General features: G+C 43.2%; 2 protein-coding genes across 6 annotated transcripts in view; both read right to left on the reverse strand.

The window, feature by feature from the left end:
• LOC112141161 (zinc finger MYM-type protein 1) overlaps positions 1 to 164 on the reverse strand; it is a 5,468-nt gene extending 5,304 nt beyond the window's left edge. For all 4 annotated transcript variants that reach the window (XM_024264240.1, XM_024264239.1, XM_024264238.1 and 1 more), the window contains exon 1: positions 9 to 164. In XM_024264240.1, coding sequence (XP_024120008.1) covers positions 9 to 71 — 63 coding nt within the window. In that variant the 5' untranslated portion in view covers positions 72 to 164. The remainder of the gene's footprint in view (positions 1 to 8) is intronic.
• Positions 165 to 1,809: 1,645 nt separating this feature from the next.
• Positions 1,810 to 19,595, reverse strand: nup160 (nucleoporin 160). Of its 2 annotated transcripts, none has more exons than XM_024264223.1 (34): positions 19,439 to 19,595; positions 15,428 to 15,536; positions 14,402 to 14,612; positions 12,979 to 13,201; positions 12,713 to 12,903; positions 12,402 to 12,638; positions 11,584 to 11,681; positions 11,400 to 11,484; positions 11,250 to 11,318; positions 9,548 to 9,631; positions 9,241 to 9,411; positions 9,066 to 9,165; positions 8,834 to 8,999; positions 7,913 to 8,046; positions 6,716 to 6,876; positions 6,492 to 6,628; positions 6,058 to 6,128; positions 5,481 to 5,631; positions 5,332 to 5,401; positions 5,154 to 5,252; positions 4,967 to 5,080; positions 4,777 to 4,872; positions 4,613 to 4,707; positions 4,299 to 4,395; positions 4,038 to 4,143; positions 3,807 to 3,967; positions 3,456 to 3,516; positions 3,222 to 3,338; positions 2,891 to 3,014; positions 2,630 to 2,728; positions 2,423 to 2,564; positions 2,226 to 2,351; positions 2,049 to 2,144; positions 1,810 to 1,974 (listed from the first exon to the last, which is right to left on the reverse strand). In XM_024264223.1, the coding sequence occupies exons 1-34, from the start codon at positions 19,527 to 19,529 to the stop codon at positions 1,873 to 1,875; spliced, it is 4,194 nt and encodes a 1,397-aa protein (XP_024119991.1). In that variant the 5' UTR covers positions 19,530 to 19,595; the 3' UTR covers positions 1,810 to 1,872. The 2 variants fall into 2 exon arrangements, with proteins under 2 accessions (XP_024119991.1, XP_024119990.1); XM_024264222.1 differs by having other exon boundaries at positions 11,584 to 11,702.
• Positions 19,596 to 20,378: the final 783 nt, after the last annotated feature.

Genomic DNA, 20,378 nt, shown 5'->3' on the forward strand with positions numbered 1-20,378 from the left:
TTACCTACCTTACATTCGTCCAATAACATATCAGCTAAGAACATAGCATCGTCGTCTTCCAGCGGGTTCATGGCGTTTTTCGGCGCTACGACTGTACCCTAAAGCTTAAAGGCACGCGCTCGGCATATGGGCGGGGCGAGGGGCGTCGCTGTTTTACTGCGCATGGCAAATACGTACCTAGCTTCTGGGAAAAGGGGAAAAGTATTGTGTTTTACTAAACGCACTTTCGTTCAGATTCCACTGACACCTTTTTAAGTTTAGCCTGTTTCGCTTAATGTCAGATAAGAAAATATATCCGTAACAAGTTTAAAAAAAGAATTATAAGATACATTTTAAAAAAGAAGATTTGCAATTATATTCTTTTCAGATAAATGTTTTATTACATTTTTCTTCATCATTTATTTGATAAATATTAGTGATGATTTCCCCCCTTATTTACAGTTTAAAATTACACACATTTCTAATGTTCTAATGTTGTTCCTTGCGTTATATTTTGACATGGTAAAACAGTCGGCTGAACTTTATGAAAGAAAAATGTCTTGTATGTTTGTACACATATTTGATTTACTCTTGATTATCTTAAAGTAATACAAGGAATCTGGAAAACTTTACCTGCACTGTAGGTATTTACCAGGTATTTATCTCACACTGGTGGAAGTTTTAGATAAAGATGTCCTGATTCATTTTAGGTTAATGAATCAGATCGAACTGGATTGTTCATTGAACATGTCGAATATGAGTTGTATTGTCAATCACAAATAATGATATAAAACAAATAATTAAAATAACTATAACCCTAATTTTAACTGATAATCAGAAAAAAAGTGTTCCACAAAAACAAAATTGTTGCTACACAAATGTAAAAAACAATCTGAGGCTTTTCTTACTGAAAGTTTGTAATAAACTCACAGTATTAGTAATTGAATGGTTCTGGGGGCCACTGGACTCCATGTGGTGCCCCCACACCTGTATCTTTGGGATAAAACGTGAAAAGGATGATTCTCCTCTCAGTGTTTCACCCCATCTTCCCTCAGAACAAAATTGATGGTTTAATCTTTTTGTCTTTTAAACATAAGTTTAATGTTTTCTCTGGTTTATTGTATGTTGGGAATGTTTCATCTGGAGGTTTTCTGGATCTTTTAATTCCCATTGTTCCTTTGTACTTTACCAATATTTTCATAAAACTCCTTCCCTCTCGTGTCCTCTCCTGCTGGCTCCAAGAAGCCAAAATCCCATAGACCTCTATAGAGAAATAAACAGCTATTACTCAAGTCATTTTGTCAGATTAACCATTCTTTCTCAGATACCTTTTTCCTTAACATCTTCTTGCTAATCCACTTTTTTTAAAAACTTTTTTAAAGTTATAAACTGCACAATCAGAAGCATGTGGTGCCCACTGGCCCCTGCCTCAAACGTTTAACAGCTTATCCTGAGCCGCTTTCAGATGAAGGATTGGTGACAGTCACCCTAAAAATCGTGACTCAAACCAATCACTGTCGACTGGCTTCAAATGGTGGCGTCTGTTTTGTGGAAAATTGGCAACTAAATTGGCTACATTTAGCTGGAGCTGGAGGAAAGACGTTTCTATGGGTGGCGTCACACTTGCCTCATCCATCTCCATTTACAGTCTGGTTCTGACAGTAGACTTCAGTGGTCATTTGATGAGCTACAACATTTAGTACTTCCTGGTTTATGTCAAATTTAGGAATGGAAAGTGCTCCTCATCCCAGAGGCTTGTGTAAATTTAGCAGTGGCGTGGACTTCGTCTTGGTCATGGTATGAGTGCTTGCGCTTCAAAGAAAACTCTCGTCAGTTACAAAAACACTTTATTTCCATAAACAACAGCTACAAAACCAATCAGCTGACGGCGCCTCATGTGGTTATCGGCCGTCTTTGCGTGGTGAGTCTGAGCGTGCTCAGTTGCCGTACTGTTCTGTGATACTCGTCCAGCTTGTCCTGGACTCTGCTGTGGAGCTGAAAGACAGGGGGCGTTAGTGAGTCTGCAGCGTCGCTGCGGCTGGTTGTCATGGAAAAAGGAAGTGACTCACTGCACTGTGGGTCTGCGTCTCGCTCAGGGCGCGCAGCAGCTGGTCGATGGCGGTGTACGGCAGCCACGCCGGCGGTGAGGTGGCTGACAGCGGGTTCTGAAACGACAGCAAGAATTCATTTCCAGAAGAACTCCAGAAGAGGAACTGGAAGAACTTCCCAAGTTTGCATTTTCTCACCTGGATTCCAAAGTACTGGTGACCACGACCTAAAACAGCATCCACGTACTCCAACACCAGCTCAGCGGCGCTCTCCAGCTGGTCAAAGTTCAGCAGCAGGCGCAGCAGAGAAGGCGCGTCGGCACGCTGCAATAAAACAGCGGAGTCAGTTTTAACCAACAGCCACCTCACATCCCGCTGGCTCTGCCCAGTCTCACCTTGTAGGACTGGATGAGCCAATCAGGCAGAGGCACCCCATGTGACAGCAGTTTGTTGATGACAAGGCGATGATGCTGTCCATTAGTGGAAGGATACCTGTCCAGGTAACAGGCCAGCAGGCGCCACGCCTCATCTGCAGCACTGAGAAGGGGGAGGGGTCACAATGTGTGTCAACTCACCATCATCACATGCACGCCGTCACTCACCTGGACTCTTTGGTATTGATGACAGACAGATGATTAGCGGCCAACCAGCTCCAGGCTTCATTCTGAGCCTCCTCCCCACCCAACTGCAGCTTAATGCACCTGAACAAACCAATAGGAATTTATCAACTCCTGAGCTCCTCCCACATTAAAATGATGACCCTACCCACTTCAAAGTCAATGTGGGAGGAGCTAAACTTTAAGGAAGCAGGTTAAGACATAAGAAGACGTAAGGAAGGATAGGTGTGCGTTTCCTGAACTCACTTGAAGGCTAGTCCCTCAAAGACTGGAGTCAGGTCCAGCTTGAAGGTGTGACAGAGAGACAGAGCCGAGTCAAAAAGGCCGTTCTGGACCAGCAAGGCGACGAGTTCTGCCTCCGACACAGCGCCTGAACACAGAACCTGGACTTAAACGCAGAACCATAAACAAAATGGAGCTGACACAAGCGGGTGAACCTGCAGGTTCCACCTCGAACGTTCCTAACATGAACCGGGACAAACGGAACAGAACCACTCATGATCTGACCATCATGTTCTTCAGAAACAAAACCGAATCAGATGAATCAGGTTTGGGTCTCACTCGCACACACATTTACCTGCAACTGCAGCAGAGGGTGGGTGGTGCTGAGCTAACGTCAGGCGGCTGCGGGACAGGAAGTACTCCTTTTCTAGATTCTGGAGCTCCAGGATGTCCACCTGCTGCCTCCCTGTAGCTGCAAACACAGATCAGTTGCAAAATGTGGAGACATTAACAGATGTTACTGCAACACTCACACAAAAAACACTGATGTACACAATCACACACAAAGTAACACACACATAAGACTCACCTGGTTCAGCAAGAATATCTCCGTCTGAGTTTCTTTTTGGTGACGCCCCCGCCCGCATGTACTGCACATAGAGAACACATAGAGAGCATGTTAGTGTGCACAGATGTGTGCGAGTATGAGCACACGTGTGTGTGTGTGTGTGTAAGCAAGTATACATGTGCATGCGTAAGCGTGCATTTATCTGCATGTGTGTGTCAGAGTGTGTGTGCATGAATGTGTGCTTGTAAGTGAATGCGTGTGTACGTGAATGGTTGTGTGTACATGGATGCGTATGTGTACGTGAATGAGTGTGTACGTGAATGCTTGTGTACATAAACGTGCTTGTACGTGAATGCGTGTGAGCGTGCTCACCGTGTTCCTGGCGGCTGGCTGGACGATCCAGGCGTACTCGGGCCTGATGAGCCTCAGACAGTTGAGAGCAGCCAGGTAACAGTTCACCTGCTTCTGGAGGCCCAGCCGGGTCCGGACCTCCCGGCCCAGACGCATTCCAAACTCAAACATGACCGTCCCCGCTAAGAAAACAGTATGAATGAGGGTGGGGCTCACTTATAAGAGGGGGGCGGCATGCTGGTGCAGCCTCACCTTTCCTGTAGTTGTGCCGGGCGATGTGGAAAGCGTACAGCAGCTCGTAGTAGTTGTGGGTCAGCAGGTCCAGACCTCGGGCCCGGGACTCGATAATGTTCACCACCTGAGGGTCACATGACTGCAGTCAGAACCACCACAGATACAGACACTGAAGAACATGCAGCATGGAGCAGAGGTTCAGGAAGCAGAACCAGGTTGGTTTGTAAATAACTTGATCAAGAATACCATCTGTGGTTCTGGTTCTGGTTTAAGTCTCACCTCATCATGCAGGTTCACATAAGGGAACTGGACCAAATCTCGAAGCTGGGAGCGCTCGCACAGAACCACCACCAGCTGACGGAGACAGTCCAGCTGCCTGAGACACACAGGAACCAAGTTCAGAACCAACAGAACAACTTCCTTATTGGTTCCGTCTTAAATCACATTTGAGTCTTTTGGAGATTTAGCAACTTCACAGGTCACATGATCAATCTGTTTTATTTATTAATTTTTTTAATCAGCTGATCTGTAAACAAACTGCAGTCAGAACCGGGACTGATCTGCATTGGTTCTGTGAATTTGTAAGACCGTACATGCTGCTGTCTGGGTTCTGGGTCAGAGCTTCATAGGCCTCACTGTTGTGTCCCAGGTCCAGATGGTGCTTGAACATCCTTGTCCACAGAGCGGCCTGCTCACACACACACACTTTCAGGTGTTTTCCATCACAACCAACAGGAGTCTAGGTGTCACCTCTTACCTGACTGACCACGCCCCCTCCTGCCTCTGAGACAGCCAGAGAGGCCAGCTGGACCACCAGCTCTGGCAGACCTGCGTCCTCCAGAAGCCTCAAAACCTGCGTGTCAGAGCGGGTTCCCCTTACTACAGTCAGCTGGGATTCTGGAGGGAAGGGGGTGGAGGCGGAGCATGCCCCACCTGTCTGTTCCTACCTTGTTGTAGTACTGCAGTCTGGGTGGAACGTCCTCATCCTCGCTGGCCGTCAGCTTCATCAGGAAGTCCTCTTTCTCCACCTCTGTGGCCGCTTCATGGAAACACTGCAGAGCCTGGACAAGAGACAGGAAGTGAAGTAGCAGGAAGTCCCAGCAGACCACCGGTCTCCATCACACAAAGACTCACCTTCTGCCCCTCCCCGTTGGCCAGGTAACACTGACCCAGAACGAAACGACAGGAGCCCACGTTCACCTGACACCAGGGGCTGATCAGCCGCACGTACTCCTGCACACGTGCACATACAGGTGTAAGTGTCTGCACGTGCACACACTCAGTGTTGAGAAGCTCCTCCCCCTACACTCACCTGCAGCTGCATGAACTGACAGCCAGCCAGCAGACACTCAGGGAACTGGAAACCAGGGTTACTGGGCCAACTGGGAGACAGCAGTTAAGACCAGTGACGGACTGCTGTGCACACACACATGCACGCACACACACACACAGGAAGGATACAGCAGCTGAGCCAGCAGCTGGACCACGCTGGAGATCACTGGACTCCAGAGGAGCAAGGAGGGGATCTGCTGGTGGGAGAACATCTGGGAGACGATGAGCCTCCTTCCTGCAGTCTGGTAGAAGAGCTCCACCATCGTCTGAGGACTGAGGCCTGTGGGGAAGCAGCTACCGTCAGAGGAGCGTCACAGCAAACATCAAGTCCCTCAGACGGAGATCAGACGTCCTCAACTCCAGGGTTTCTGAAGATGAGGAGGTGAACCGGCACTGTGACGGAATCACACCTAAAACCAACACAGCTGTAACTCTCTCCAGCAAATGTTATACAATAAAAATACAAACTGAGCAGGATTCTAACTGGTGGGAAATGTTCAATTCATGAGCTTGCTGCTTGAGGTTGACCACAAGATCTGTGAGCTTCAGAGCTTTATGGAGTTGATGAAAGTGTCTGAGCTCACAGTCATTAGAAACTGCTGCAGCTGCTTCAACCCAACACTGATGCAGCTGCAGGGATTCAAACATGCGGAGTCTCTGTCATAGGTTCACAATGTGTGTCTGTGTGTACATGCGTGGTTCTGACCCAGTCGGCCGGAGCAGACGCTTGGTGTGTCTGTCAGCTCCAAGGCTGTGAGGCTCTGTAAGTTCACGTCTCTGAAACAGATCAGAGGAGAAACATTGTTTACAGCATCACGGTCCTCCTCAGGATGAAGCCCCGCCCCTAAACACCTGACGTCTGACCCTCAGATAAAGCTTTATCCTCCTAGACCTGCCCAGCCAACTACAGCCTCCATGTTAATGTTCAGCAATTAGACTGTATATGAGAACTGGACAAATGGCAGACTCAGACAATAACTGCTCACTGATGTCATCTGGTTCCAACATGGCGTCGCATATTGCAATAAAAATGGCGACCAAAATGACTGTATTTGGTTGGAGCCGGAAGTAAACAATTTTCTTTGAATGACATCACTCACTCGGTCCAGTTCTCACATACAGTCAATGTCTCATACTCACATGGTGTCCATGGCAACAGTGGAGGCCAGGCTGCGACTGATATGTTTGAGTAGGTGATAGGAGGAGAGAAGGTGGGACGTCCGGGGGATCAGATCCTGCTGGAGCTGCAGCAGCTGGTTTCCTCCTCCGAGAAACACCTGGACATGACACGAGTGAGCATGAGGATGATCGGAGGAACCAGAGGATCACAGCAGGCGTCTGTTCTGCTGCGGTGGTGAACATACATTGTCTCCAAAGTGCAGGTAGAGCTTCTGCAGGATGAGGAGGTCTCTGCAGAACATTGCCCGGGTCATGGCCATGTGGCAAACGGCCTGACCCAAAAGAGAAACGGCGGTGGTGCTGCTGTACAGCCGAGACAGGCTGAGCCTGGAGCTCAGGGTCTGACCTGCAAGACACAGCACAGGGTTTAGACATGCATGTCTACAAGCGCTTCATAGAAAAGGACAAATTAAATGTTGCTGTGGTGCAGAGGTGGAACGGTCGACCTCTGATTAGAAGATTGCAGGTTCAATTACCGCCTTGCCAGCCCATGTTTGATTGTGCCCTAGGGCAAGACACCGAACCCCACATTGCTCCTGGTGGTTATAGGCTGCCGGCACATTGGCGATTGCAGTGTTTGAATGTGTGTGAATGGGACTGTAAAGTATGGAGGGATTTTTGTGCCACTGTATTGCAAGCAAACAGTTTTTAGATCAAAATGTTCTAAATTGCAAACAAAACGTGTCATAAAAAACATCCTAATTTGCAAATAAAAATGTATTTTTTGCAAGTAAAAAAAAAAAAAGTTTGAGAGCTCAAAATATTTTTGAAAGCAAATTTTAAATATTTTTATTCGAAAATGATGAGTTTTTTTCTAAACACTTTACATTTTATTTGCAACTTGAACATTTTGATCTCAAAGCTGTGACTTTTGCTTCCAATTGGCTGGCACAAAAATCACTCCATAGTGAAGCACTTTGAGCCTTAAAGCAAGAGGAAAACGTAAATAGTATTTAAAATGTAGTACTCTCTCGCAATGTCATACTTCATCTTTGTGGTCGTGCAGATCATTTTAGTGCATTCTCTTTTTTAACAGTGCATTGTTATTCTGCATCCTGATTGGCTGTAAACATTGTCATCTGTTTTGTGTCTAATCTTCTGTACAGAAACATTTGTTTTCATTCTATAATTCAATGAAAGTTTGAACTTTGAGAGCTTAAACAAGAGAGAAAAGTGTGAAAATGTTCCTGAGTAAAGTGTATGAAGTGTGTAGTGAGGAGTTTGAGCCTAAAAACATCTGTAATAATTTCAAAAAATAAAGATGACTCCTGCACAAATTCCACACCTCGGGGGTTACTTTCAGCAAGAAACTTCTGAGGTTAGAATCAGACAGAATATGTTTAATTCTGTTTTTAGTGGAGGGCGTGCCAGTGTCTTCTTACCAGGCAATGCAGATCCTTCCCCCCCAAGCTCCAAGTCAGTTTCCAGGTCCAGTTCCCTGAGCAGAACCATCATGGCTGTTGTCGGATTCCGCACATCCTGCATTATGTTCTGGATATCTGCCATCACGTTTTTGCTGCAGGAGAACAAGACAAACATGCAAATTCATCAGCGTGCACGTGCTCTCACGATTGAAGAAATGAGACTCTGCATGTACAGGTATAAATGTACAAATGGGCAATGTCTGAATCCCCTCCCTAACCCCTAAAAAACGAGACAGACTATCTAGTGCCCTGGATTTTAATGCTATTCAGACACCACAGCATTAAAAAAATAATAATTAATTAATGCAAAATTTGACGACACCCATTTGCCAAGGTTAAAACCTAACAAATATAAACATTTTACAAAGACTATTTATGTTTCCAGTCTGTTCTGATGAAGAAAACTTAGATTTATAAAAAATACATTTACATTTTTTTAATGAAAAACATTGTTCAGATGCAATGCATTCTGGTCTATATTTGCTAATCTGGTGAGCCTTGAAACACACTAGTTTTGCACAGAACTTCTGGTAAATTTCAAGGATGTAGGAATTATAGATTTGGACACCTCAACAAATTGGCAGACACCCTATATTAAGCACTAAATAGTGAGTAGTATTCGGTACTCTGGAATGGACGGGATTGGAATTGAGTAATATTCTGGAACAGGATTGGAATAGGACGGTATTCTGGCATAGGACGGTGTTCTGGAATAGGACGGTATTCTGGATGAGACGAATAGCGAGCAGGTTTACGCACTGATGTAACGATGACTGACAGGATTTGAGAGTGCATTCAATCCCGGGTGTGTTTCTGTTTTGTCCGACTGTCTCCTGCTGACCCCTCCCCTCTGTGGTCCTGGATGAGCCAGTGACCCACCTGTCATTGACGAGCATGTTTTCCATGACCCGGTCCGCCGCTCTCTCGGGGGTCTGCAGGTACTCCAGAGCCTTCTCCATCTCATAAGCCATCTCCCCAGAGACGGAGTCGCTGAGCAGCCGCAGACACTGAACCAGCTGCAGGACGTCCCGACCCACATCTGGGTCTGAGAAACGGAGACACACGTCAGCCTCCACATCTTCATAAAGCAGGTGGGTTCAGGTGTGCTTACCTTCAGTGATGGGGGTGTCTTCCTCAGACATCAGATACTGATCAAAGGACAGGTACAGGTGATCCACCGCAAAGCAAGGCAGCAGGAAGGACACAAAGCCCTGTGGCCCACAGGAGGAGATTAAAGAAAATTGGATCTGATGCACACAAAGGCTGAGGCTCCGCCCATCACTTACCTTTCGCAGCAAACAGCCCATCCCTGTGTGCGGGTCTACTGTCAGGCCCAAAGGAGACGACAGCGCCTCCTGGTACTGCAGACAGCAGGAGTAGAACCGGGACCAGAACTCCACCTGCAGCTGACGGTACTCCTCCTGAGAGAACTCGAACTCTGTGACACTGCTCTGCAGCTGCAGGACGACAGCAGAGACAGAAGACTGCTTATCCAAAACAGTCTGGCTGCTGAAGAAAGGCAGGTCCTACTGCGGACACATCAGCTGTTGCACAAGGACACAGAGGTAAGGGCACCAGAGGACACGCAGTTACCTCGCTCTCCACCGCCAGCGTTACTTCCTTCTTCAGAGTCTCCCAGGAGGAATCCAGGAGCTCCTCTGAGCCTCTGCCGTAGATCTGAACAAAAATTCAGAGCGATCACAATCCAGCTCAGCAGATGCAGGCGAGGAGACAGAGGAGTGACAAAGGATTAACCCTTTAACACCAGAGGCATCAGTGGTGATATCTAACGTATGTTTGTGATTTAAAAAATAATAACAACAACTGCTTAAGCAGGGTTCAAGTTACCTTTAAGACCTTTTAGACCAGTCAAAACCAAATTTAAGACCAAGATTTAGGAAAATGAACAAGTCAAATTTAGTTCACACTAAATCATGTAAAAACATGCCAAAATGAGAAACCAAAGGTTAGCAGTAAACACTATTATTATTATTTATTAGTTAAATCATACTATTACTTCATTATTATTTACTAATTAGCTAAATTAAAATTAGTTATTAAAGTAATTAACTATTTAACAGTTTGTTGTGCACCAACTAGTATTAGTTAATTCAAATTAAGTAGCTGATGTTAAACCAGTTTTTCTTTTGATTTCATGGGTTGCAGTACAACTCCACCAAGAAACCAGACCCCAGCTAACACTTTATTCTTCTGTCTTCTTACTTCTGCGCAGTAAGAATCGGCCGTAGGGATGGGCATTTGTGATGCACGATAATGACGTTTTACAACAGATACCTGATATTTTCTGGAATCTTGCAGCTGATTCAGATACTGATAATCAACCAATATTTTGATTATGGTTGAGGAAAAAAAAACATTTACAACTACATAGTAAGAGCATATGGCTCATGCATTCCAACAAATTTACAGTTGTCGGGCCGCTACGCTGGCATGGTAAGCAGTACAGATAAGGCTGAAACTTTGGGGTAGAGCGAGGAAGCGGCTGCACTTTAAGAATTGAATTATTGCTCCATGTAATCTGCAAATTTTTTTTTTATCGGAATTATTGGCTTGACGTCATACTGGCTACTATCAGTAACCGATATTATCGTGTTACCACAATAGGTATTGTTTAGATTTTATCAATATTACTCTTATCGATACTTTATTTGTGTGAAAACAAGGCGGGAGAAGACAAACTATTTTTAAAGAACCATTCAAAACACATTGTGTTAATTTAACGTACTTTGCAACACTAAAATGAAATTACCAATAAATTCTAACGAGTTTGTGTAATATACACTTTATGGTAACAACTTAAACAGAATTATTATGCACTAAATAAAGAGAATATCAAATAATCTCCTCACTTCAAGAAACAAAAGTTGAAATAAAGTTGCACAATATAGAATTCTAATTAGTTTCCCTTTTAAGTCAGGCTTATTATTTATAATAACTAACAATTATTTATTATTATTATAAACAATTCATTATTATTGAGGAATAATATGAACGTTCAGCCTGTTAATATTATATAATTGTTTTTTACTGTGCTAGTAGACTTTTGGTTGATAAACAGCACTTTAGTCAAGTGAACCACATCTGTACCGCTAGCATAAGCCCCTTTTGAAACCATAGGAGCGCTAACAAAGGCTGTTTATTACTGATTCAGACCCTGTTGGGGTGACGCTAATTGCATAAATGGTTAAAGAGTTACAGTAGTCGAATGACAGTAAACATTTGAGATAAAGCTCTGGTGTTAAAGGGTTAATGAAGAATTCCGGCCTGCATTCACCTGCAACGCTTTGATGATGGCTGCAGCACTGAAGTGCAGAGGAGAGAACAGGACATCCAGGTAGGTCTCCTAAAAAGATCACATCACGTCTCAAAATCATTAACATCGTCACCACACCAGGTTCTGTTCCACCACAATCACCGGTCATACCCTGGGGTCCAGATCCATGCCCACAGGAACTTCTTCCTCAGGCAGTGGCTGAACAAACACTTGATTCCACTGACCTGATGCACTCCTGTAACACACACACCGATCAGAACCAACAGCACAACATGAGAACCTTAGAGTCCACTTCCAGGTTCTGGATCATACACCTTAAATGAATCAAACGTACTGCTCAAAACTGATGTATTTGACCACTGTGGCGTTGGAGTCATCCACCCACAAAGCCCAGACGTCTGAGGAGGTCAGAGCAAAGTCCACCAGCGTCTCCTGTCCGACAGACATCAGGTTCTGTCAGAATCACATACACAGAACCACACACTGGACCCTGCTATTGGCTGACCGGCTGTGGACACCAAAAACGGCTCAGACCACATTGACTGTATCTGAGGACTGGACCGAGTGTGATGTCATCTATAGAAAAGGACTTCCTTCCAGCTCCAAGCCAATGGCATCAATTCAGTGGCCATTTTTTGTGTTTTGGATGCTGCCATGTTGGAACCAGATGGCATCAGTGATCAGTGATTGAGCTGAGTTAATGTTTCTATGGCAACCACCAATCAGAAGTGAGCTTGTCAGAACTTCCATTATAAGTGGGCTCAAAACAATCCGTCACTCAAACGTTGGGGGGCGGCCAGAACCACATGGTTGTAAGATCTGTTTATTTCTCTATAGTCTATGGAATGTTGGCATCTTGGATCCAGCAGATACTTCCTGTTTGGAACAGCAAGGGTGGGGGGTGTCACTCAGTCCAGTTTTCATATACAGTCAATGAGCATGCCGATCAAATAAAAGTGTTCTAGTGTCAGTATCTGAAACTGTCCCAATGTCACAACATCTCTATGGAAACGGATCTTCCTGACTGGGGTCTTGTTTGGTACTGAAGTCAGAAACAGAACCTACAAATGTACATAGCTCTATAGAGCTTCCCAGCTGCAGACTGGTCATGCTGGGACGGTCCCATATGCTAACAACCACCATGCAACTCACCACTGTGCTGAACAGGGAGGAGATGTGCTCCAGGCTGTAGCGATTGTTGTCGGTGCCCACCAGCTGAAAGATGGTGAACTGTCCCTTCTGAGGGACAGCCAGGTAAACGCAGAGGCAGAGGCCGGTGGAGGGGGAGAAGGCCAGCCGCAGGCGGTGACCCTGACCAGAAAGGCGCTTCACACCTCTGCAGGCCGGCATGTAGTCCAGAACGTCTATTTCCAGAAGGCACGCCTGCTCCTGTGGACGCAAAAAACACGGTGAAACAGGCAGCGGCCGCGGGACCGAGCCCAATATGATGGGGACACACTGACCCTGAGAGACCACATGCGGAGTCGGTGGTCCTGACATAGAGCGAAGATGAAGGAGTCTTCCTCCAGCTCTCTGACAGCCATGCTGAGGACGAGGTCTCCTGGACTCTGCTCCCCTCGGATGGCTGTAGGCATCCAGCCCGAGATCCTCCTCATCATGGAGCTCCTCTTCAGCTCCACCACAGACAGCTCACCTGCTCAAAGGAGTGAGGCTTCACTGCACACCTGAACATCACCTAAGCATCACCTGACAGAGACCAGGCCCTCACCTTGTGTGTCATGGGGTGGCAGTGTCACCACAGTGATGCCCCCAGCTGGTGATGCCAGAGCAAAGTGAGCTTCTCCCTGGAAGCTGAGCCAGGCCGCGGCGGCGCTCAAACTCCCCGACAGTCCCGGCAGGCTGGGGATGACGGCGCTGTGAGGCCACTCCTGAAGACCCAGCTTCCCCACATCGGTGAAGATGGACTGCATGTGCAGATCGGACACCAGTTCCTACGGAACAGTAGGAGGGTCTTCACACAAACATCTGGGAAACAAGCTTCAGGACCACCATCACAGTACAGTGCAGATTGGTACCAAACACAACCAAAGCAAGTATGCTGCCAACGGTAAGAACAATCAAGATAAAAGATCAACATGTCACAGAAATCTGTGAGGGTTAAGGCAGACGAGTCAAAGTCAAGGCCCGGGGGCCGGATCCGGCCCGCCAGGTAATCATATCCGGCCCTCCAGATCATTTTATTTTTTTGTTATTAATAGTACGATGGAAGTCTTTCTAACTTGTATAATTTTGACAAAATATATTTTATGGAGAGTAAAATATTCAAAGTTATTTAAGGTTTAAATTGATTTATTCAGGAATAATCTTCCTACCTTTTTATTATTCATAATTATGTTAGACAGTTATGGTTTTAAAGCTTTAAAAATTTTCAAAGCGCTAGCATTCTGGTAGCTTTTTTGAACATTTTGGCATTTACTAAGGCTATTTTGGAATTTAGCCAATATTTCAGCTACATGCTAGCTTCTTTGGCTTATTTAGACTTCTTTTTTAAAAGTTTTATAGGCTGTTTTGGAGTTAGGCCATTATTTACACTCTAGCAGTTTTGGCTAATTTAGACTTCCTTAAGTTTTTAAGGCTATTTTGAAGTTTCTTTTTTCAGCTACATGCTAGCAGTTTTAGCTAATTTAGGCTTTTCTTTTTTGTTGTTTAGGCTGTTTTTTGAGTTTACCTAATATTTCAGCTACATTCCAGCTGTTTTGGCTAACTTAATTTTTTTAGGCCAATTTGGCATTTATCTAATATTTTAGCAGGCCTTCAGCGTATTCAGCTATTCGCTTTCGTGATTTCAGCTATCAGCGTCTTTTTGTTATCAATTTCAGCATCTTCAGCTATCAGCACTAGGATCTTCAACGGCCAAATTCAGCTTACATCATTCACACTAACATTATCACAGGTAATGCTATACATCTAGTTCATAATTATGTTTAAAAAAACTTCGGTTTTAAAAATTTAGTTTTATTGTGTTCAATATCTGTTTATGCTTTTCGGCCTGCGACCCAAGGTGTGTTTTGGATTTTAGCCCCTTGTGTGATTGACTGACACCCCTGGGTTAAGGGGTCAGGACTCCTTAGACGGAGCTACAGTCCATCCCTGGAGTTTGTTGATGGAGCAGAAGCTCTTATTGTACTCACAGTGCGGTACATGCGAGCAGGATGAGGCAGCAGCACTCTGTGGACGCTCTGATTGGTGCAGATGAGGATGATGACATTGTTGAGGGTCTCCTGTATGCTGACCCCCCCAGGCAGGACAGAACAGTGGGTGAACTTGAGCTTGACTGCATTGTTCAGGAGGTTGCCATCCAGAGACTCCTCAACCAGCTGAACCGTGTCTCCCGACGTGATCCTGCAACGACAGCCAGAGAGCCTTACTGATCATGCGACATAAACCTGATGGACACCCCCATCAAAGTCTGGTCCAGGACCAGCAGTGAGTGCAAACTTAGAGGTCTCAACCAGGAGAATCCCACAGGAACCCTGTCAGATTTGGAGCTGCTCCCGGGTTTGTGATGGTCAGTATTTTACTAAGATCTGTCACTGTGAGGAGCATCTACAGGTTTCAGTGATCATTTGGAATTTATTTGTAACACTTCTTTTGTGGATCTTCTCACCAGTGTCTTTTTGTTTGCATTATTGATGCACTAAAGAGAACTGAGAAGTTTTCTGGTGAGGAACTGGATTTTAAATCTTATATTTTTGGAGCTCTTGGTTGTATTCACATCATTAACAGTAAATAAAAACTGGACTAAATGACTTCATTTTGTTGGAGCTGAATGCAAGTCATTTTCTATGAGTGACATTTTTTATAGAGAAATTACCAGCTGAATTTTATTAGTCATTTATAGGTAATAACATAGGTAATAATTATTCAAGCGAGAAAGTTTACTTACTTTAGTTGGAGGATCTTCAGAATCAGAACTAATGAACATCCGTGATCAGATGTGATTCATGTCCCCATTTAAAATGATTAAAAATTAATTATGAGTTTGTTGTAGCATAAATATGACGATTGGTATTCATGACTAGCTAATACATTAGAACCATTTATTAGCTTTTTGGTTGTTTTTTTTTTTAAAGATAATGGGATTTTTATTTGTTTTTACCGTAAGACTTAAGACCCCAGGACTATCCTGGTACCCCAGAGGAGACAGTGATGCTCACCAGTGGATGAATCTGTTGCTGGTGACAGTCGGCAGGTTCCCGCTCTCCTCATAATGAAACGCTCCGGCGCCGTCTGGAACCTTCAACCCCACGGGGAGACAGCTGACTCCTGCAGACAGGAAACACAGGTGAGGTCAGATGCTGCTTCACCCCCAGGTTGACCCAGTAGAGGCAGCCAGGAACCGACCGGGCTGTCAATGCACCAAGAGGAAGAAGATGAAAGGTTCCTTCTGTTTTCAGAAGGTAGCTGCTGAAGAACAGACAGCTTCTCTGTTTGAAGGGTTTCACACCAGCATCCAAAGCTTGCTCAAGGGCAATGTCTGCTCCGACTATGCAGTCTGCAACAGGATGGCTCTTCTGTTACAAACAGTTTGAAAAATAAGCTGTGCTTGGCTCTAGGGCTGCCACGATTAGCCGACTATTAAAATAGTCGACGACTAATTTAATAGTCGATTAGTCGACTAATCCAGTGTTTTTCAACCAGTGTGCCGCGGCACACTAGAGTGCCGTGAGAGATGGTCTGGTGTGCCGCGGGAAATTACCCATTTTCACATATCTAAAACATTTACCATCACTATGGTATCAGCTCTGTGTTCATCCAAACGGCCCTCGTTTAACACTGGATAGTTTGGAATACACAATATGGTAAAAAAATATTTATTTGATTCTATAAATGACTAATCAGAATCATATTACCGCAATCCAGCAGCAAAACTAGCCTCAAACTCAGCTTATAGGAAAGTCCCGCCCCCTTCAACTGTCTCCGCAAATCATTGTTGGAGGATTGATCACATGTCATCGATCTGAACAATCAGAAGTGGTTAACGTCCTCACTTCCTTGTTTTGATTCGGCTCATAAAGTCTCTCAGTTCCAACTAAAATAACAGCTAAAGCTCGTGTTTAGCGGTGTAGCTTCCAGCGGGATCCGACGTCAGACAGTTTAAAAAGTGAACAAAAGAATGAAGCTCAGAAACGTGAGTATGCCGGCATCTGCGTGAGTTTAAGTGCGCGCGCTGAGCACCGGGTGGAGGGGGAGGGGCTAACACGTTCAGCAGCGCAAGAGCCAAATAGGGAGAGAGATAGAGAGAAAACATCAACACAAAATGTAAAGAAAATGAAAAGAAAAAGAAGATAAAAACTGGAATCTTTTGACTTTTCTTGATAGTATGAAGGAACAGTCTGCAGGAAATATTCTATATGTATATATATTCTGTATATATTTATGGCTCCACAATAAACCTGTCCAGACACCTGAGAACTGAGAGAATCTTCTCTAAAACAGAGCAGATCATCACTGACAGAAGAAACAGATGACATCCTCAAAGCTGAAACTCTTTTGTCTTTCTTAATGTCAATGTGAATAAAAGTCTTGATTTAGTGGTTTTTGGACATTTTAATTTGTATTTGGATTGTGGTTGCAGAGTTTTGTGTTGTTCACTTCGAATGTGTTTAAAAAGAAAAAAAGCTTCAAATGCGTAGAGTTAAAAACTGAATAGTTAATTGTTAGTTCTTTTATCATTTATTTTGTACATTCTATCTGGAAGGGATAAATAACAGCATATACATAATTTACACTTTATATGAATACAAAAATATTTACATCATGGATTTTTATTGCATAATCTTATCTAGAAGTTTATAATGAATCAAACAAAGCAAACAACAACCTAAAAAGCCATTTGGTAGCCAAAAGAGCCGCTGTTTTAGGAAAACGAATGCAAAAGAATTTAATTTTGAGCCAGAATTCTCATCACTATTGTGGAGGGAAACAAGAAAGGAACGTTGTTTTTACTTTGTCTGATAGTTTTGGCAGTATTTAAAAAAAGAGAAAAAAAAAACACTCATAAAAACTGATTATTTAGAAGTATTTTTTTTAATCATTCATTAATGATAACAAATGTAAACTGTTTTGACGAGATATACATTTAACTTGAGCAAATTGATTAATGATGCTTCCTACTTATATAAAAAAATGTACACTAGATTGTGGAGGGAATGTACATCAATACAGACTAATTTTTTACCTTTTTGGATGCTAGTGTGCCGCAGGATTTTTTTCATGGAAAAAGTGTACCTTGGCTCAAAAAAGGTTGAAAAACATTGGACTGATCGACTATTAAAATAGTCGATGATTAATTTAATAGTCGATTAGTCGTTACTTTGTATTATATGGAGTCACAGTGTAGTAAAGTTCAAAGTTATAATGGCGTTCTGCTAGCTTTTTTGGACTATTTTGTCATTTATTAAGGTTTTTTAGGCTATTTTGGAGTTTAGCTAATATTTTAGCTACATGCTAGCTGTTTTGGCTAATTTAGGATTATTTCCCTGTTTTTTATTAGGCTAATTTGGAGTTTAGCTAATATGTCAGCTTTATGATAGCTATTTTGGCTAATTCAGGCTTTTTTTTTTTTGCTTTTTAGGGTGTTTTGGTTTTTAGCTAATATTTTAGCACAATTCTAGCTGTTTTGGCTAACTTTGGCTTTTTGTTTTTTAGGATAATTTGGAGTTTAGCTAATATTTCAGCTGCATGTAAGCTGTTTTGGCTAACTTAGGCTGTTTTTCATTTTATTAGGCTAATTTGGCATTTAAATAATATTTTGGCTGGCAATCAGCTTCAGAGTTTTTAGCTATTAATTTCAGCATCTTCACCTATTGTCACTTGCATCTTGACCGGCCAAATTCAGCTTATAGCATTCAAACAGGTAATGCTATACATCTAGATTTTTGTTAGTTTAAATCTAATGATGGTTAAGACGTGTGCTTTACGTCCACTTTATGCCTGACCCGATTAGTCGACTAATCGGGAAAAAAATAATCGGTGATTAGTCGACTATTACACTTATCGTTTGTCGCAGCTCTACTTGGCTCCTTTAAAATCCTGTCGACATGGTGGAACAGGTCACCATCATGACCTCCTACCTTCAAAATCCCTCAGCACAAAAACCCTAAAAAAAGAGAGACACGCAGCAGAACCCTGCAGAGCTACATCATTTCTTCTGTAGCCTACTTACATTAACAACTAATGAAAAAGTATAAATGAAAGTATCCCATTGCAACAACATTTTTGTATAGCATTTAATGTTTTTGTTAGTGTTCAAAGAACGGTTGGTCCTCACACATTTAGCCCTTTAACACCGGAGCTCCAGTATTTATGTTCTTTGATTTACTATAACTTTTCAAATGTTAATAAGATCAACATAATTCCAGTAGAATCTGAAGGAGAAAAGCGGCTCGCCGCTTTTCTCCTTCAGATTCTACTGGAATTATGTTGATCGTGTTAACGGTTGAAAGGTTACAGTATGTTAAAAACTTTTGAGTTTACGCCTCACCAGTGACACCTTTGAACACCCCTCCACTAATGCAATTTCAAATTTCGAGAGGTTACTGACTGAAGAGCTGAATGAATTAAATATAAATCATAAAACTAATGGTCTCTCATGCTAATAAGTCATCTTCTGTAATTATAGCAGGCATTTTATTATAATAACCCCCAGCATGACCTCCTACTTTCTCTCATCCATGTCCTGATCAACTTCAACCTTCTTCTCTGTAACTCCAGACTTCTCCATACACCACTGCCCCTCTCTCTGATCCTTTCATAGACTTTTTTTTAGATCTACAAAAACACAATGCAGTTTACTCCATGTTATTCTCTAGAAACATAATCAGAGCTAATATGGCATTCGTGGTTCTCTTTCTCTGCACAAACTGTTGTTCACAAATGTTCACCTCTGACCTCAGACTAGCTACATAACTCTTTCCCATAACTTAATTCATTGTAGTTTCTCTGCTCGTTTTCCCATTCGTCAGACATCTTCAGTCCTGTCAGAAACTATTATGCTCCGAACGGTTACGGCTGTTTCTTGTCTAAGCGGCGGCACCGCGCGTCCGCAGTCCAGGCGCGTGTGTTGTCGCCGGGCCTGAGCGGACGCTCGCGCGGCTCTCGTGTTTTAGGTTCCGGTCCGATAAACACTGTAGTACGGTCCGGTTTGTGGTGTCACTTGGACTCACCTGCCAGATTCACGGTCACCTCTCGGCACCGGCGCGCGCCGCTTCTTTCGAACCCGCATATCTCGATGTAGCTGCGGTCCAGCGCCGCCATCTTGTCTTCGTGCTACGGCGCGCGCGCACAGACTTCAAACCGCCGCCTCCTCCTTCTTCTTCTACTTCTGTGGTGGTCACTCACCGCGCTCCAGCGCCCCGCTCGGTCACACAAGGTAGTCATCCAGGAAATGTTTTTTTTTTAGTGGGGGTCAAACTTTTTCAATTTAGTGAAAATTATATAATAAAATTGAATATATGGAAATTAAATGTGGATGAATAATTTTTATGTAACTTTTTTGTTTGCACTAAATTTGTTATTATACAATTTTAGAACGCCTTTGTCTGTAATTGTTTCTATGTTCAATAAAGTTAAAACATATATCAGGTGAATGAAGTTTCTTTTTCTTTTCTGAACAACATTAATGGCAAAAACAACCAGAACAAAAGGTATTTCTCTCCAGAGATGTAAAGTCGAAATAAATTATTTGACACCAAATAATAATTACAACAAATAAATATACATATTTTTAAAATTGCATTTATTAAGAACTACTTTTTAAAACTTTGCCTTTTCGTTTATAATTTGATTATTAACTGTAACATTTTTCTTTTAATGAGCTTTTTTGTGGTTGAAGTTAGAATAAACATAATTAAAGCACCCTATTTTTTCTAAGACAGTTTTTTTTCTTGTTTTTAGCTTTTAACAGATTTTTTTTGTACAGACTACAATGTGTAAAAATCCATCCATCCATCCAGAGACTTGAGGTACTTTCTCTGTGGTTTCTCGGAGGTTTACAGAGGAGCTTGTTGACCACCTCAGGGACTTTTGCTTGGGTGATGGACACTTCTTAACACCAGAAAATGCATAGAAAAATCTTGTGTACTGGAGGGATATTTAAAATAGCTT

This window comes from Oryzias melastigma, linkage group LG6 (assembly GCF_002922805.2).
Source record: "Oryzias melastigma strain HK-1 linkage group LG6, ASM292280v2, whole genome shotgun sequence".
NCBI lineage: Eukaryota > Metazoa > Chordata > Actinopteri > Beloniformes > Adrianichthyidae > Oryzias > Oryzias melastigma.